We start from the raw sequence: 17,265 nt of genomic DNA, 5'->3' as shown, positions 1-17,265 counted from the left end.
TTGCTTGCTCAGAATATATCATTCTCCTTTGAAGTAGAATCACCACAATTGTTTTGTTTTCCAGATTGGCCTCAAATAGATGCCTAGAATAATCTTGACAGATTGATGTTGTTTTCTCCAGCTGATTTTCTAATTACTGAAAGTTGTCTGGGGAATTTTATTTGTTCCTATTTAAGTGTTTTAGTTGTAAAATAAAAACATAAAGATAGGGGTTTTTTTGTTTGTTTATTTGTTTTTTTTAAAGGTGCTTTCTAATAATCACCTTATCTTTATTTCCTCAGCCTCAGTACAGTTTCCATGGCAGAGATCTGTTTCGCATAACAAAGTGCCCTATTATATCAAGTAAGTTTGTCTTGATTCTTTTTTCCTTAAGCATAACAGAGGGTCTTATCACCACAACCTGGCAGAAAAACATAGGTACTGAGTAATAGCTACAAATGTTATCAAGAGTTTCTCTACATAGTATTATGCTGCATATAACATATTTTTGTGTTTATTGCTTTGCAAATTGTAGAATTTAGAAATACGTAAAAAGAAGTCAATGACGAGCCTTAACATAAAAGCCCACTCAAACTGATAGGAAACAGCAGAGATGCTACCGTATTATATTATGGTATTGGTATTCAAGCTAGGCTTGCTGTTATGTGTGTGGCTCATCCAAAGTATAATGAACGGTAGAGTAAAGGAAAAAAAGCTGAATGCATAATGCATTTAAAAATGCAACGTTTATAACCTATAGCAGAACAGTGGTGACTAATATCTATAGAGCCCATTCATCATTCTGTAAAAAATTCCTTCAGAAATAAGATATGTGTTGACTGTCCTGTTATTTTAATTAACTTATGGAAGTTTTTGTAATGCTTAATATTAATGTAAATTTAACATTAATGTAAACATGGACAAAAATTGTACAAATACCTTGGTTATAATGCGCAATGGTTGAGATATTTATTTTGAAAATGGTAAGGAATACTTAGTTGTGGAAGTGTGGAGATTTTGATGTGTTCTACTCTGAGCAGTCCTTAACTTGGATGTTCTCATTCCATCAATATTTATCCATATACTGTTTGCTGGTGCTTCAAAGGTCAAAGATTGCAGCTTTGAGAGAAGGATAGCTTTTTGCCAGAGAGGTAAATGAAATTTTAAGAAGGTACAGTGTATAGTAAGCCAGACCTAGAGTAGTTCATTTTAGGCTGAAGGAAATCTGTGTTACAATGTTATCGGTTTAAATTTGTAAAAAAAGTAGGGTTTTTTAAGTCAACGGGATGATTATGAGTTGGACCTGCCGATCATTCATTCTGAAAGAACATCAGTCAGGGCTTTTTACTACTGCATATCGCTCTGTCATAAATCCAAGTGCCACATTTTGTGCTTCAAACAATTTATGAGTGCTTGAGATCTTTGAAGAGCAGGTAACAGTAAATCTATGTTGATCAAATCTGTTGTTATCATTCCTGAGGTGTGACGGTTGATTTTAAACTGTGATATGAAGATTAATTTTTTTTTAAAGGGTCTAAGTAGTAACTAGAAAAAGGAAAAACCTACTGTGAATATCCTTGGATTCTCTATAAAGGCATTTGTGCCTTTGCTGAGAAGTTTTTCAGGAAGCAACAGAAAGCTGTGACACCCGGGAGTAGAGGTGCCTCCCTTAGTCGCGAGTGGAAGAGAGGGCAGAGGTTGGATGTGGAGGCACACTGACTGCCCACACTCAGGCAGCTGCGCAGTGAAAATGATCACCCCTATGGCAGTAATTCAAAGAAAACACTAAAGTGTCAAACTACAGAGAGCAAGAGGAAAACTACCCTGAAACAGTTTTTTTTTTTCCCTTGTGGGTACGTCCTTAGTGGGCTTTGAAAGATGGCAACTCGTGTTCCTGCTTTACTTCATCAGACCTGGCAGCTAAAGTTGGCAGTGTTCACCGTGTGTGACTTGGACTGTGGGGGGATCTGTGGAGCTCCCCAGCACATTCAAAGTTGGAGGATAGACATAGAGTGGATAGTCCTACCACCACAACAGATGAAACAGGCTAAGATTAAAGCTTCCGATCTCTGCTGAGCAAAGCAAAGATTTTTAACTACCATATTTCATGTGCATATCCTTTTTTTATACTTCATAATATGGTGTTGTTTGTTTTTTAAAAAATTTCTGGACATCTCTCTTACTCCACCTCAGCCAGAGTTCAGTTTTTGAGAAATCTTTTTTTATCACAATTAGTTCAGAAGAAAGTAAGGCTTTACAGAGCGTGCACTAGGTGAAGTCCTGCATGCACACAACTTGGTGGCAAAGTGTCCACTAATACAGTGGGATTGCTCTGGTAGTAGTGTGTTGGCTGACCTAGAGCTAGATTGGGCAATGAAGCCAGTCAGGGCTGAGAAACAAACCCTAACATCTCTCAGAAATTGTTATAATGGTCTCGCACAGGAAGTTTGATAAAGGGGCAGAAGTGTAGCACAAGTTCTGTGAGAGTCAAGGTCTTTATAAAAGTAGAGACCACTGGTTCATATTGAGGATGGCTTTAATGAAGTGAAAAGAATTAACTACTGCGTCTCAAAGAAGACTTTTCCAGTAATCTTTCTCTACTTTCAACATGACACGCACTGTTGATGCAATGTGTTGATTCTTGTGTCTTAATAGAGAAGAATGATGTTACATGTAGCCAGTAGAATTTATTAATTTTAAAAAGCATGAGGAGGAATACTGAATTTCAGTAGCTCCACAGTCTGACAAGCAGCATGACCTTGGCAGTTCCCTTCACTACTTATTGCTTACTAATCTGAACTTCAATATTGGCAGCAGCAGCTAGATAAAACACAGAGTTGTGGAAAACAAAGCAGAAAAGAGCTGATTCTGAACTTCATTTGCTTTGGTATGATCAGGCTGGAGAGTACTCTTAGCTTTAAATATTCTTTTATTCCATTCCCAAATTTCAGATACAGTTTAAAGAAAAGAGGAAAACAGTGCAACACAAAAAAACTTACTTGAGTGTAGTGATTACATGAGCTTTTGTAATACAATTCAAGAGAACAGTCAACAGGATTTAATGGTTTAGTGATTTCTTCATATAGAAATAAATTCTGGGATAGAGGTAAAGAATAATTTCCTTTTTTGTTTAATTGTACTAACATCTTTGAACGAGGTGCCTTTATAAAACACAACGTGAGTGAAAGAAACAGTTATGATGAGTCTCAATAACTGTAATTCAAGAGCGGTTATATTTACTGTCTCATATAGCAAGACTTGTATGTTCAGGGAGAAGGTTTAAGGTACCAGTTCTGCATTTTATGGGATAAGAAAGAAAAAAAAAAAAGCAGAACAAGGAGAATAAAAGTATCATTCAATGATTGGTGACTGAAAAATGAGAATTTTTTAAAATTAATTTTGAAAAGGAAATAAATGCTTATTGAAGTCTTAAAGGCTACGTTTATTCTGAATGAGAACATACACTACTCTTAGACAACCATAAATTCGTACCTTTACTTCATTTTGATTGCTTTTTGTGAGTGTCCTTGAATGAGAAATGTAAAATATTCAGGAAGTGACATAGCTGCAGATGATGATGTAGTTCTACCTCTGTTAAGATGAGTATTAAAAACAATAAATAAAATACTGCACTCTTCACAGTTTAATTGCACACAGAGAACGGAGTTTAAAAAAAAAATTAGGGAACGGCAACTAGAAAGCAGGAGGGATTACTTTAGGTAGCAATGAATCTATAAGGAGAATGTCAAAAAGATGCAAGACGGCTGCATTTTCAGATGAGCAGCATTTATTCTGTTTGTTTCCTGATGCCAGAGGTAACTTGCAGTTACACACATACAGAGGAGTGTCTCAGAGAAAGAAGTCTTTAGCATGCCAGAACACCATGGTGGCTTTGGAGTCAGTTTGGCATTTCTTATTGTCGTTCTTTTAACTGTAATTTAAGTGTTCTTCAGCTGTGTACCTTTCACTGCTATAAATTATTGCATATTTGTATTGTGCAGAAGAAATGAAAGGGTAATACAGAAAGGGTCACAGTGAGTTTAATCTCATGCTGGGCATTATATAGGGAGAGCAATTTCTTGGTGTAATTATCAAATTGATCAGTATCAAACTCCATAGTCACCCTGGTATCCTGCAAAGAGACTGGCACCACTGACATCTTAAAAATCCCATTTTATCCCTTCCTATAGCAGTATTTCCCTTAGAAAAGGGAAAAAAAAAAAAATTTGCAGAAAAAGGTAATAGAAGTTTCAGGTTTTGAGAGTTTCTTCAATTACTAGTTCCTATGCTGGTCTTTGTTTCCTATTAAAGAAATGCAGTAGTACATTTTCTCTGGAGGGATTTCAAAATATCTGCATATAAATTGCTCCACCAACCTCTACTTAGGTTGCCTTGTAATTAGCCTTGCAATGCATTATGCGAACTCTTTTTCGCAAAACAGTATTTTCTAATGGCCTTAAAAACAAAAAGAAAAAGAAAACATGTATATCTAGATAAAGCACCATGCACATTTGTAAAGTGGAGATGATGTGCCATTTGAAATTTGGCAGGGGCAGCAAAGTCAGAGTTCTGAGTGCTGTTGATTCATTACTGATCAGTAAAGATCTTTATTTCAGGTAACATTTTGTGCAAATTGATTACAGGAACAGAAAGCAGCTAAACACAATGCCAGAGTATTGTTTCAGTGTCTGATCTTGTGGTGTTTGCCAGTGATTATCAACACAGCATTAGGCCTTGCCTGCGCTAGGAGATGATAAAAACCTCACAAACCTGTCTCTAGTATTCTTTCATGTAGACAAAAAGCTGAAAAAGAAGGAATTGAATTTTATTTTTTCCACCCCACAACTCCATGGGCAGCTTGCCAGCACCTGGAGATGTACAACTTCATTCATTTCAACAGGACTGTTCTCTTATTTCTAGAGATCACAAGTTAAATGGCAAGCTAACTGTTTCTCAATTCTGTATTTACAACCAGGAAGTGTTTTTAACATGGATTATCTTTGCCAATTATAATAGAAAGCTGCCAGCAAACATAATGGATAAGAAACAGATTGCAAGGGTAAATGTTTGTCATTTAGGTTTTAGAGCACTTCATTAATATGTAGCTTTTTTTAGTTTGGAATATTTTATGGTTAAAATGTTTATTTTTAGTTACTGAGATATACACAAAGGCATTTAAACTTTAAATTACACTGTTTTGTCATGTAATCTATTCATGGATGCACGTTTTGCTGTGTGGCTTATACTGCATCATTAAGTTTTGCAGAACAGGACTGACAGACTCTGAATAACTCAGACTTTTTGTATTAACTGCTAAAAATAGCACTGAATGAATTCTCTTGTAGCTCAGTCAGTGAAACACTTTCAATTTTCTCCTTACTGAAACAAGTGGGAAGATGTAACATGTTTGCACCACTTGTGTTACTGCCTTGTAAGATCTGCTCACTTCTGTCATAGCAGAAATCCCCTACACCACACACTGTGCAGAATGAAATCTTGTGACCTGGGCTCCTTAGGACCTTGAAAAGTTTTTATCCAGTTCCATCTACATGAAAGATGAATAATGAGCCCAATTGTTGTTCACTTTAACTCAGAGTAAATATCACTTCACTCTACAAGTAGTTCTTCTTGAAGTTTACGTAGAGTACTTGCCAGAGAAGGTGCTCCTTGGTGCGAGTGTCACTGCGACCTGGGACAGAACTACCACAGTGGTTGTAACAGAGAGGGAAGACTCAGTAGATTTGTCTGCTTTTGTCTAAATGCTTGTTTTGAGTCTTTTCTGAAGTTCAGTGAGATGACTAAAAATTATAAACTTCTCATGTATTTTCACAAATTACCATGTCGTCTTCTGTCTTTTAACTTTAGCATCATTCCAAATCTAGATTTCCACTATTCCACTAGATTCTGCAGGTTTAGTTTTCCATCGTTGGGAGTTACAGATTGTCTTCTATGGAAAAATACAGAAAATGGGATTTCTTCGCTTTCTTGGCAGATAACAGGCCTAAATTTTCTTAAGGCTTCCTGTGTGTCTCTGTGGTAAAAACAATCCATCCAATTCAACCTAATTACTTTCTGGGACTTACCAAAAATTATGGCCTCCTGAGGAATAAGTTGGAGCTTTCTTCATTATGTAGTAAAATCATTTTGCCTGGAAATCTTCAGGAGATGACTGGAGCACTTCTGGGAATGAACTGCATACTGCTTTAGTTGCTTACCTTGGTTTAGCAACTCTGTTAATTTAACAGTTTCTGGTCCTTTGCTCTAATGATGACATCTTTCACATATGCATGTAATATACATACAGAGAAAGTGTATAATCTTTTTTTTATCATTTTCCTTGGTTTTGTAGGTCTGATGTTATTTCTGTTTACTGAGCAAAGTATCAGAGAAGCATGAGCACATGCAAATCTGCTTTTACTCTCTGGGCAATCACCGACAGGCCATTGTAGCTACTGCGACGCATGTATTTCTGAGTAGGTTGTTATGTCACGAACTTGCATAAAAGGAGCTATGAGATTGTGGTCAGAAAATTTTCCCCCAGTTTTATCAAGTCTGTCTCATCTGCTACAGACCACCCGGTACTGTAAAGTTTCTGAACACGTTTCTCAGTGCATGATCTGCTTGCATTAGTCTTGCAGCTAACACAAAAGCTACCATAGCTACAGCAGAGAAAGATAGATTTTATTTCAAAGAGCTGCTTTACAAACCAAATCACCAGAAAGCACTTTGTCTTGCATGCCTCCTGTATGGAGCACCTAATAAAATGAGTTCTTTCTCTGACAGTTTTATTTGTAGCATAGGAAGGTTATCTGCACACCCATTTTTTCTTCCTGTGGAAATCAATTTGCATCCACATAAAGTCCCTGCATGTTACAAAATTGTTATCAAACAAAACTTTGCATTAGGAAATGTTGCTGTTGAGACTGATTCCTCCCCTCTCCCCCAGTTTTCTACAGCTCTTTTTAAATTTCCAGTCACATGTTTTTTTCCTCAGCTCTGTCCAGAGTAGTCTGGCTTGGATGAATTCTATCTTAAATGAATCCTACCTGTGGAATATGTTCAGTGGTGGTAGTAGCACTGTCCACAGCAATGGAGGCAATGGCCTCCTTTGACCTGAACAGACTCTTGAGCTGGTGATTCACTCACTCTGAGCCCATTCTTCTTCTCTGCTGGATCACTGTACAGGATTGCTTAGCTGTTACGGACAGTTCCTTGCTAGGTGTTTTGGGATTAAGCTAGCATAGTCATGTTCACCTTGTGTAGTCATTTAGCAGCTGTCAGGTAGTACTGACTTTTAGGTAATTATGGACAAACTTGGATGAAGGGATTCTTTCTTGTCTTTTTTCAGTTCCACCAAATGATGTTCATTGCACCTCCATTCTCACGTAATCTATGTGGCATACAAAAGAGCTGAGTTACAAGTTTTCAAAACCCATTAGTCTATACACAGTCTGACACAAATGTATTTCTCTTTCAAATAAAAATAGAAACATAACAATATTTTCTGGTCATTATTAGGTATAAATTTCATGTTCTGTGTTTTTCTGTAAAGAGAAAATTTAGCTCTTCAGGTATTCACTACATTAAATGGAGAAACATGATGATAGTGCAGGATGCAGACATTTTGGGTATCTCCACTTTTTTCTTTTCCATGTTAATCACTCACAAAATATAAAAAATAACATCATTTTTGCACAGCATGTGGTCACAATTGAGCTGATTTTTAGTCTTTCAGATAAAGCTGCTACTGAAACTAGGTACTTAAAGCAGACGGTTTCCATAATGAAACTGTTGTTTCTTGAAAACCTGATTTAAGGAAATTAAGTTTGATTGGTAATGCCACCTCTTATTCATTACGTATGGGTTTATAAATTAGTTAGAATCTGGAATCCAAATTGCAATTAAATCTGCCCACATCCTAATTAAGGATTACAGATTCATACTGGAGTATATCAGTATATTTTGGGGAGGGCACGAGAGGGGAAAGCTAGAAATTATCCAGGTATATAAACTTTTTTTTTTTTTTTTTTAATAAAAAAGAAGTGAAAAGGTTTCTGTACCTATCAAAATCTAACCATTTATTACAAGAAAAAGAGCATTTCCAATCAACTTCTGCTATTGGTCCATTGTTGTTTGTGTAGAGAGGCATTTGCTGCTAATAAAACCCCACAAGTAGGAAATAGATTTCTTCATGGAAACATGAAGAAACATTTTTAATGCCAAAAAATAGTTAACCGAGAAGTAAAGGCTGTGGTTCAGCAAAGTCCTTACCATCATGGCTAATTTTGACATGATAATTTCTAAGGCAGTGAACAGGATTTGACTCTGCTAAATTGCATATTGTTCACATGCAGTGTTTGCACTAATATTTCAGCATTTAAATTAGTTAAATGTATTTTTACGTACACCTATATTTAAAGTTTCTGTCACAGTACTGCCACCTACCTTCACATAGAAGTTTCAAGGCGTTTTAATTCAGTCTTTTCTTAGAAAACTCTAAGAAATCTTTTTCACTTTTGATGTTCACAGTAAAAGCACTAGTATTGGTCTTTTTTTTTTTTTTTTTTGTTTGGTTTGGGGTTTTTTGTGAGTATGGGGGTTTTTTGTGTGGGGGCAGGGTTTTTTTTTGGTCAGGGAAGTTGAGATGAAGCAATTTCCTTAAAACAAACTTTATTAAACTGATTGCATGTTGGATCCATTTCTGTGGGCAGTTGCAATGGGTTTTGTCAATAGAAATAAATTCTAAATTGTCACTATGATAGTGGTGGCATCCTGCTTAACATGATATCGCAGATATTTGGCAACTTCAGGACTAGTTTTGAGATTATATAATAAGTTGATCCATATGACCCATTGTGTTTTCTGTTCCTATTTACTGAGGCTGTATTTGTTGTTTTTTCTAATATACTGTAGGTTTTTCATGCCAGGGTTTTTGAGAATGCTGGACAGTCAGTTGCCTTTACCTTGGCACAGCACCAAACCCAGATACATCCTTTCTTGTTATTGGCTTCATGATGATTTATTGGTGTGCCCCTTCCAGGAAAGTAATTGTCAAGCTTCTTGTTTTTGAAATGACTTTTCTGGACAAGGATAAACATAGTGCTGTTTCAAAAGCAGTCTTTCTAGAAACTGCAAAAACACTGATTTAGATATGGTATGTCTTAGTTCCGGAGTTCAGCATATCAGAGCGTTGGCAACCTCATTTAGAATTTGAAACGTAAATGCAATTCATGTGATACTATCAAACTGAAACCAAATAGAAGTTGAAGTTCAGAGAAAATGTGTTCTCTCTTCTCCCTACTTTCAGTTGTTTTAGAAAATAATCACAAAGAGCAGAAAAAAAAGATTTATACCTAAACTGTATTAATTAGAAATACATATTTTGTCTATGAACTTCCATGAAAAACACTTCACAAAGTTGTCATGATGCCAGACATACAAATGAGACCCATGGCAGAGAGTTAAGCCTAATGGCAGGGAAAAGCTGACTGTGGAGACCAGACTCAAAGCTGGAAAGGTCACCCTAGTGTATGGAGTGTAAAGTGAAGATCATATACCCTGTGCAGAGACCTATTGCATGCACTTTCCACTAGTGAATATCAGAGTAATGTAAAGAAGGGACCTCAGCACTTACTTTGCTTGGAGCCTGCCTTCCCTTGGTAGGACCTGTCCTGTCTCTGGCCCTTTTTCTTTTTTTTTTGTACTACCTGGCATAAAAGGGTTCTTTCTTAATTGGCTTTTCAATTAGAAAAAAAATAATTGATGGTGATGAATTACTGTGCACTCACTGAGGTACAGCCATTTATATATTCCAACTGAAAATACAGTCCACTGCATTTAATGGCAAAGTGCCATGAAAAGTCATTAGTTACAACCTGTATGTGGAACCTGCATACCTCCGTGTGTGTGGGGGGGGAAATGTGTGCATATTAATTTTTTAAACGGAAACAAAGCTAAAATACATGGTATTCTCTGCTTATTGCTGTTAGATTTGCTAACTTAGCATCATTTATTTTTCATTGTTAATTTTTAAAGGGAATAATAAGATCTTTTTAACATAATTTCACTAATTAATTTTCTTTAAAATATAATTCAAATGTAAATAGTTTGTGAGGCAAGATTGTGCAATCTTTTCAGCAATTAATATTGATAAATACAAGAAAATGTGACTCGTAGAAAAGAATTGGAGATTTCAGTAGATGTGATATAATACAAGTTTTGACCCCTATGGCTGCGTACTTGAGACTGTGGTGAATTGAAACATCAGTGCTAAACGGTGGATTAAGTACTGCTGCCTATTCACTGTCTATTCTGTGAGCACTAGTGTAGAACACACCCCCTAAATGAAGATACCTGTTCATTGGGGGTTTGAACGGTGATCAGGCTTTCCATTGTGCTCGATCTTAAAGGTTCTTTCCAACCTAAATGATTCTATGATGTGTTACAGGTAAAGCTCAAAATCATTGTATGTAGTCTGATATGTGTGTTCAGATATGCAAGGAAGTTTGAAATAAAACCTTAATGCTTTTTATTTTTACAGTGGTTTTACAAATATTTTTATTGTGCTACAGCACCAGGAAATTTTGCATTTTTGCCTTATTAGTGTGCCTCACTTGCTGCAAGGTCAGAGTTCAACTGGTACAGTCACACTTAGAATCAAAAGTAAATATTGTTAAATATGGGTGGGCTATTGTCTGTCTAAGTTTGTGATTGAAAAATCAAGGAGCTAAGTGGCTCAGATCATGCATTTTAATTAAAGAGCTGAGGGATTTCTTCCCACTTAAACAGAAAATCAGAGTATCTTTGGGGTTTTGTTCTTTGGAAGTGTGTATGTGTGTTACCTGAAACTTTGATTACCTCATTCCTTTGTAGTCATGAGACACAGACAACCTGTTGGGATCATCCTAAAATGACTGATCTCTTCCAGTCCTTAGGTGAGTGATTTTCTTAAAATAAACCATTATGTGATATTCATTCCATGAGTAAAAGCTACTTTGATTGCTGACCCTGTCCCAGTTGTGTATTACAGCACATTACCCACCTTGCAATGAGACACTTTGCGTGAAAACTCCTGCCTTGATCATGTCATGTGTGTTGTCTTTCAGTAATTTTAATTCTGAACAATATGCTCTGACTCTGTGGTTTAATGCAGAGTTAATTTCTTTAAATCCACTAGGGATTATCCAATGATGCTGGCAGTCTGTGTGTTTAAAGCAGGATGCCAGTCTGCAGTGAACTGATTTTTGTAATAAAGCCGAGCATCTATGCTTTCAGTAAAGGCTAGACCATATGATGGTACAACTAGTTCAATGTGCCCTGCTAACATCTACATTTATTGTGAAATGTCCCTTTCTAAGAAGCGAAAGGGTAACATACTGTTAAGTGAGGAAAAATGTTACAATACCTGTCAGTTTTTAAAGTAGAGCTTATGGTTATCTTACTGTCCCTTTCAAAGTACTGTTTAGAAAGTCACGGCACAGAAATTATGGCTTAAAATACCATTTTTTGTTTCCCTTACTGTGACCTTTGCTGCCTTCTGTTTCTTGTATATTATCTGATGGAGTTGTAAATTATTTGAGAAACTTACTGTATTTGAGCACTTGTCTGTAAAGTACTTAATGCTGCTTAATATGTATATAAAATTCTATCATATATGTACTACATGCACCAAGATAATGTTAGGATTTCTGGTGTGCCCATCTCTGAAGGCCCTGGACTGTCAGAGTCAGGAGGCTTTCCCTGAAGTCGGATTGGACTGAGGTCCCAACCTCTCAGTTTGTTTTATTTGTTCTGTTATATCCTATTAATTCATTGCAGAGAAGAGAAGGGATATCAGATTTCTTCCAAAATGTGAAATTAATATGTAGAGGAAACTTCCAGATTATTTTTAGGGCTGCTCATATTTCTGTTCTGCTGTTTCAGCTGACTTGAACAACGTACGCTTCTCTGCCTACCGCACAGCCATCAAAATCCGAAGACTGCAGAAAACACTGTGCTGTGAGTTTGGCCTTTGAGACAAATTGTTCTTCTACAGTACTTGGGAAAGGGAGGGTCAGCTTAACTCTAACAACATTAATGTTAAACAAAGGGCCAGATACATCCTCGGCAGGTTGTCAACCAACAAAATGGCAGGAAGACTTGCCGATAGTGTGTGTCATTATTGCAAATAAATAAAATCAGTTAATAAAAAAGGCATGCAACAGGTAAGTTGAAATGGTATGCCCACTAAGAATGCTTTGAGAAGTGATAAGAAAATAAATGTTGGACCTCTTAACGTGCTGCTCCTAATACAAGCAGATACAAACCAATGTGAAGTGAGCTAAAATCCTGACCTTTGATATAAATTCAGGTTTTTTATTCTATGCAAAATGACATTGAACTAATAGTTTGATGAAATATGGAAATGATTCATATTATAGAAAGAGGAAAGACTTGAAGACAAGGAAGATAACTGAAAGGGCACAAAGCTTAGAAGGAAGTGAGATTTTGTGAGAAGGCAGAGGAGAGAGGGTGTGTGGAGGAAAACTAGCTGAAGCAGAACTGGGGAAATGAAGGTGTACAAAAAGGAAGGAGTGCAAAAAATTCTGTTGTAGAGATGATGAGAATATGAATTTTAGAAATTATTAGGACTATTAATGGAAAAGACATAAACCCAAGCATCTACTGGGAAGAAAATAGAGTGGAATAGAAAAAAAAACAGGAACTGGACAATTTTGGAAGGAGATGTGGATTATGAATGAGTGTGAAGGCTGCAGATTTTAGATCTTTTGAAAAGTTTTGGCAACCTGGTATAAAAATATACAAAATTACTAAATTTTCTTCTTTAAATTCAGGAGTCCTTTCTGTGAAAGGACTTTTCAGCCCTGAAGGGTGTACGGTACTGCAGTCTGAGTAGAAACACATGAGGGGCAAAGCCATCCTAATGATGCAAGGAAAGAGTTGCACAAAGAGGGGTCCCTTCTCACCCTCCAGGTGGTTAGTTTTCCTTCCAGCCTAGAAGACAGCTGATCTTGACAATAGCTTCTAAGCTGGACTTCAGATACACATTATCCCAAGTGAAGCTGTGCCTGAGATGGTAGCTAGCTACTCAGGAAAGCTAGCTAGCAACAGCACAGGCTCTTGGGAGTACCTCTCACCATTTCCTCATATGCCATGCTGGCTTGTCACAGAATTTCAAATCAAGTTTGAGATCTTGAGTTCAAGGTATTACATTCAGGAAGAAGCAGCACCTGTCCTTTGAAAGATTGTCTGACAGTGTTGAGAGAAAAACTGTATTTCTTTCGCATAGCCTAGACCCTCTCTGTGCAAGGTATATGGTCCCACCAAAGGCTATAATTTTATCTCCCAGCAAGACTAAAGAGCATTATGAGCTTTCCGCTTATCAGTGTGCAGGATATAAAGTATGCATCAACATGTACCTAAAAAATAAAAGCAAAGCAAGAAACCAGGAAGCAAAGTAAAATTCTCCTTGTGCATGCTGCTCCCCAGGGAAGAGTGAAAAAACAGGCTGCACAGGATGGATGCTAATCATGCTGCCTATTTCTGACAGGCATATAGATTTTCTAGTGACCGGTATAGAACAAACTTCACTTTCATTCCTTCTAATGAGCCTTGAGGAGGAACATACTTCCTGCTCTTGCTTTTACTGCAAAATATATCAATTTCTGTAATAACTGCAATAGTTAACTCTCCTCATTCACAGGTCTCAAAAGTGCCTTCTTACCAAAGCGAATATGGTTTCTAGTTTCAGGGGAAGGAGGACTGTGGGAAATAGTAAGAAGTAAAGAGAACAATCCAATTTGAAAGAGCCAAGAGTAAAACTGTCATCTCTACAGACCCAGTCTGACTTGCTGTTTATGAAGCTGTTTGCTTGCTCCATCTCTCTGGAGGAGAGTCAACAGCTAAAAGAATTCTTTGTCTTTACTACACACACATAGTTGACCAAGGATCGATGTATTTCTTGAGAACACAACATTGTGGTTTTTCAAGAAAAACATTGCAGATTATCCACAAAGCTAAATGCTACAAGAATTTTCTGTCTTTGAACAGGAACTTGTCATCTGACACAATTTTAAGACCACCTTCAGAAATATAATCAGTGCTGTTCCTTTTGTCGTTCTTTGCCTAGCTGATTATTTCTTGCCAGGGAATGGGTCAAATTCCCTTTGACTGTGATGATTCTCAGCCTCATTCTGTCCCATGAATGACTTCTGAGATAGCCAAAACACAGCATGTGCTAGCACCTCCTCTCTGAGGAAGGGGAGAGTGGTTAAGCCCTATTAAGAATTCTGGTTTTGGCTGTTGTTTGTTGGTGGGTTTGTTTTAAGATAGGAAAAGAGTCATCTTCTGTGCCCCTGCCATTCATTCTGTGGTCTGAGTTTCTGTAATCCTCCACTGTATTTCCTGTAATTTTAACTGTGGATGGTTTTTAAAGGTGTTTGGATGCAGAATACTTCAGAAAGGCTTACATGCTAAGGCAAAGAAAATGTGAAAACAAATCACTAGAAAATGAGGTCATTGTAAACTGTAAACTGTGACAAATTGCTGTCACAGCCTCAGTGTGTGTATAACTGCAAAGGCGTTTTCGCTGAGAACTCCAAGGGCACAGTTGAAGCAGGATGCACAGTCTCACTTGCACATGATGGATTTTGACTTTGCTGTGAGGACTGGTGACACAGTATTAGTACTATACAAGTAGGTTCAGGAGTATGTAATTTGAAAACTATACTTTGTAAAACTTTGCTGATGCCAGCTCTCCTTTCTGTGTCTTTGGTCTTGGTAAGCATCAAAAACCCATGGTTCTGGGGAAGTTACTCCCTCCCATCCTCCTTTAGAAAGGGGAAAGTAGTCAAGTTCCACCTTTTTCTGTTTTTTGGAAAGTAGACTCCTGCAGAGACTAATATGTGCGTATGTACTTAAGTGTATTTATTTTTCAGGAAGCTGAGAAAGGTTGCAGGTTGGAAAGAACAAATTCTTAGCTTCTCTCTCTCAGATTATGTGGGGCAGACATACTGAGAGCACTTTTCCACTGTGCCAGAAGAAAAATGGGGCCAGAGAGAGTATCCTGTGTTGCAGTCGTACTGGGCAGCTATGTAACACCAGACCCTGACTGTCGTATTTATTCTCATGCAGCATACTTTAGCTTGTTTTCAAGAAATTATATTGCCCCAGATACTGAAATATAGTACTAGAAGAGAAAAAGGGAGCAAAATCACCATGTATATTCAGAATTCTGTCACTGAGCTCTGCTGGGTGATTTAAAATATATGAATGCTAATAGGAATATCAGCAAGGTTAAGGGATGAAGATTAAGGCACACACCAGACTAAAAGCGAGAGCTGTGTAGACTTTGCTTAGCCATGCAGTCTTTTAAAGGAACTGCTATCATTCACAAGGTCTTGCTGATACAAAAGCTCCCTAGCAATGCCTGCCTGTTTTCTGTAGAGCTTCAGCAACCTCAGATCAGCTGCATGTAACTACTTGCTCCTGAGTCAGTCACTCACATCTGCTTGAACCCTGCTGAATGATGTGGTTTCTGTTTATAGTTTTCCTTTAGAAAAGTCTCCTCACTGCAGAAAGGAAAGAAATGACCCTTGTGCCCATTTGGTGGTTAACAGCAGGATTGGTTGTTCGGCATATTCAAACAGATGCAAAATGGTACTTCAAAAATGCACTAAAAGCTGTGTATAGTAAGCTTTGTGCCAGTAAAGGCATGCGAGTCTCAGGTTAGCTTTTCTCCATTTGCATAAACACAGTTTATTTAAAAACTTATAGAAATCATAGAATCACAAAAAATAGTCTACGTTGCATTGTGATGTGTGGGGTTGGTGGTTTTGTTTTGGTTTTAAATATGCCTGTCAGCCTTTTCCAGTGTATTACATATTTTCCAGCTACTGTAGAAGATAATGCTGCAGTGTACTGCCAAATACTTTGACTACCTCAGGTCAAACTAATGGCAAGATGTTTTGCAGCAGTTAGCATTCTGCCTGTTTGGTAAATATATGACTGGCATTTGTTTGCAAGCCCAAGAGATGGGCTTGAGGGAGGGAAGAAAAAAAAGATAAGGCAAATGTAAAACCCCTGCAAGTCTGATGCTGATGCTGTAAAGTTAGAATAGCATGTACTGATGTCAGTGAGGGAGAGGAAAGGCAAGGGCTGTAAGGTAACGTTTCTCATTTACAGTGATATGAGGAGGGGTAGACTGGGTAAAAGGGATTGGGAATCATAGAATCAGCTATGTTAGAAAAGGCCTTTAAGATGATCAAGTCCAGCTGTTACCCCAGGACTGCCAAGTCCACCACTAAACCATGCCACTGAGGGCCTCATCTGCACAGTTTTCGAATGCTTCCAGGGACGGTGATTCCTCCACTTCCCAGGGCAGCCTGTTCCAACACCTGATCACCCTTTCGGTGGAGACGTTTTTCCTAACATCCAATCTAAACCTCCCCTGGCGCAGCTTGAGACCGTTACCTCTTGTCCTATCACTTGTTACTTGGGAGATCAGCCGCCTCCTCTCTCCTTCCTCCCTTCAGGTAGTTGTAGAGAGTGATAAGGTCCCCTCTGAACCTTCTTTTGGCACATAACCTTATCTTTTGGTAAATGATCACTGAGTTCTTGACAGATTTGATCAGAGTGGGTAATGTTGTCTTCCGCCTACTTTTTCTGCTGTACTTATTTTCCAGCCCAAGCTAGACTTACCTGATTTGCACAGACTGCCTTTTTGAGATCCTTATTTAACGTTATTGGTGCAGAGCAATTTACAACACATCTGAGACTGTCATGTTTCATTTCCTTTGAGAGATGACATTTATAGCGTAAATGTGTTACTGGCTCTCCTGAAACAGCTCTGTATGAGCTTGGAATATACTTCAACTTCATGTCGCATACCCTGTAGCAAGGATACTAATGTATTGCAACTTTGTTTTTTATTTCTCTATAGTCCCCCCTTCTATTAAAAAAAATCTCACAGAGGTTTATACCACCCTTTGACTTACACTATTCTTCCTTCTTTAACATCATAATAAGTTTCCTCTTTTCTACTTTGTTTTGTAAAAGGAATTAGAAGAGCTCATTGACAGCTTTTAATTTTCACGATGCAAACCCCAGATTTTCGCAATCATATTTGTGTGGTTTGGGAAGCGAAACCCTTCTCACCTGTAGGATACCCATAGCATCACCAACTGCTTATAGGAAGAATCCTGTAATAAAGGAGATAAAAATATTTTTCATGAAAGCATAACATTTAGTGTTCTAGAAAACTACAACAAATAATTTCCCTGTGTCTTT

The 17,265-nt window shown here is 37.6% G+C and overlaps 1 protein-coding gene across 9 annotated transcripts in view; it reads left to right on the top strand.

Moving 5' to 3' along the window:
- Positions 1-17,265, top strand: part of UTRN (utrophin) — a 374,126-nt gene that overhangs the window by 303,619 nt on the left and 53,242 nt on the right. For all 9 annotated transcript variants that reach the window (XM_030500119.1, XM_030500120.1, XM_030500121.1 and 6 more), the window contains 3 exons: positions 282-342; positions 10,852-10,913; positions 11,902-11,976. In XM_030500119.1, the coding sequence (XP_030355979.1) occupies positions 282-342; positions 10,852-10,913; positions 11,902-11,976 (198 nt within the window). The remainder of the gene's footprint in view (positions 1-281; positions 343-10,851; positions 10,914-11,901; positions 11,977-17,265) is intronic.

The sequence above is a fragment of the Strigops habroptila genome, chromosome 10, assembly GCF_004027225.2.
Source record: "Strigops habroptila isolate Jane chromosome 10, bStrHab1.2.pri, whole genome shotgun sequence".
Lineage (NCBI taxonomy): Eukaryota > Metazoa > Chordata > Aves > Psittaciformes > Psittacidae > Strigops > Strigops habroptila.
Note: the sequence above shows the minus strand (reverse complement) of the source record. Positions and strands in the feature narration are given on the sequence as shown.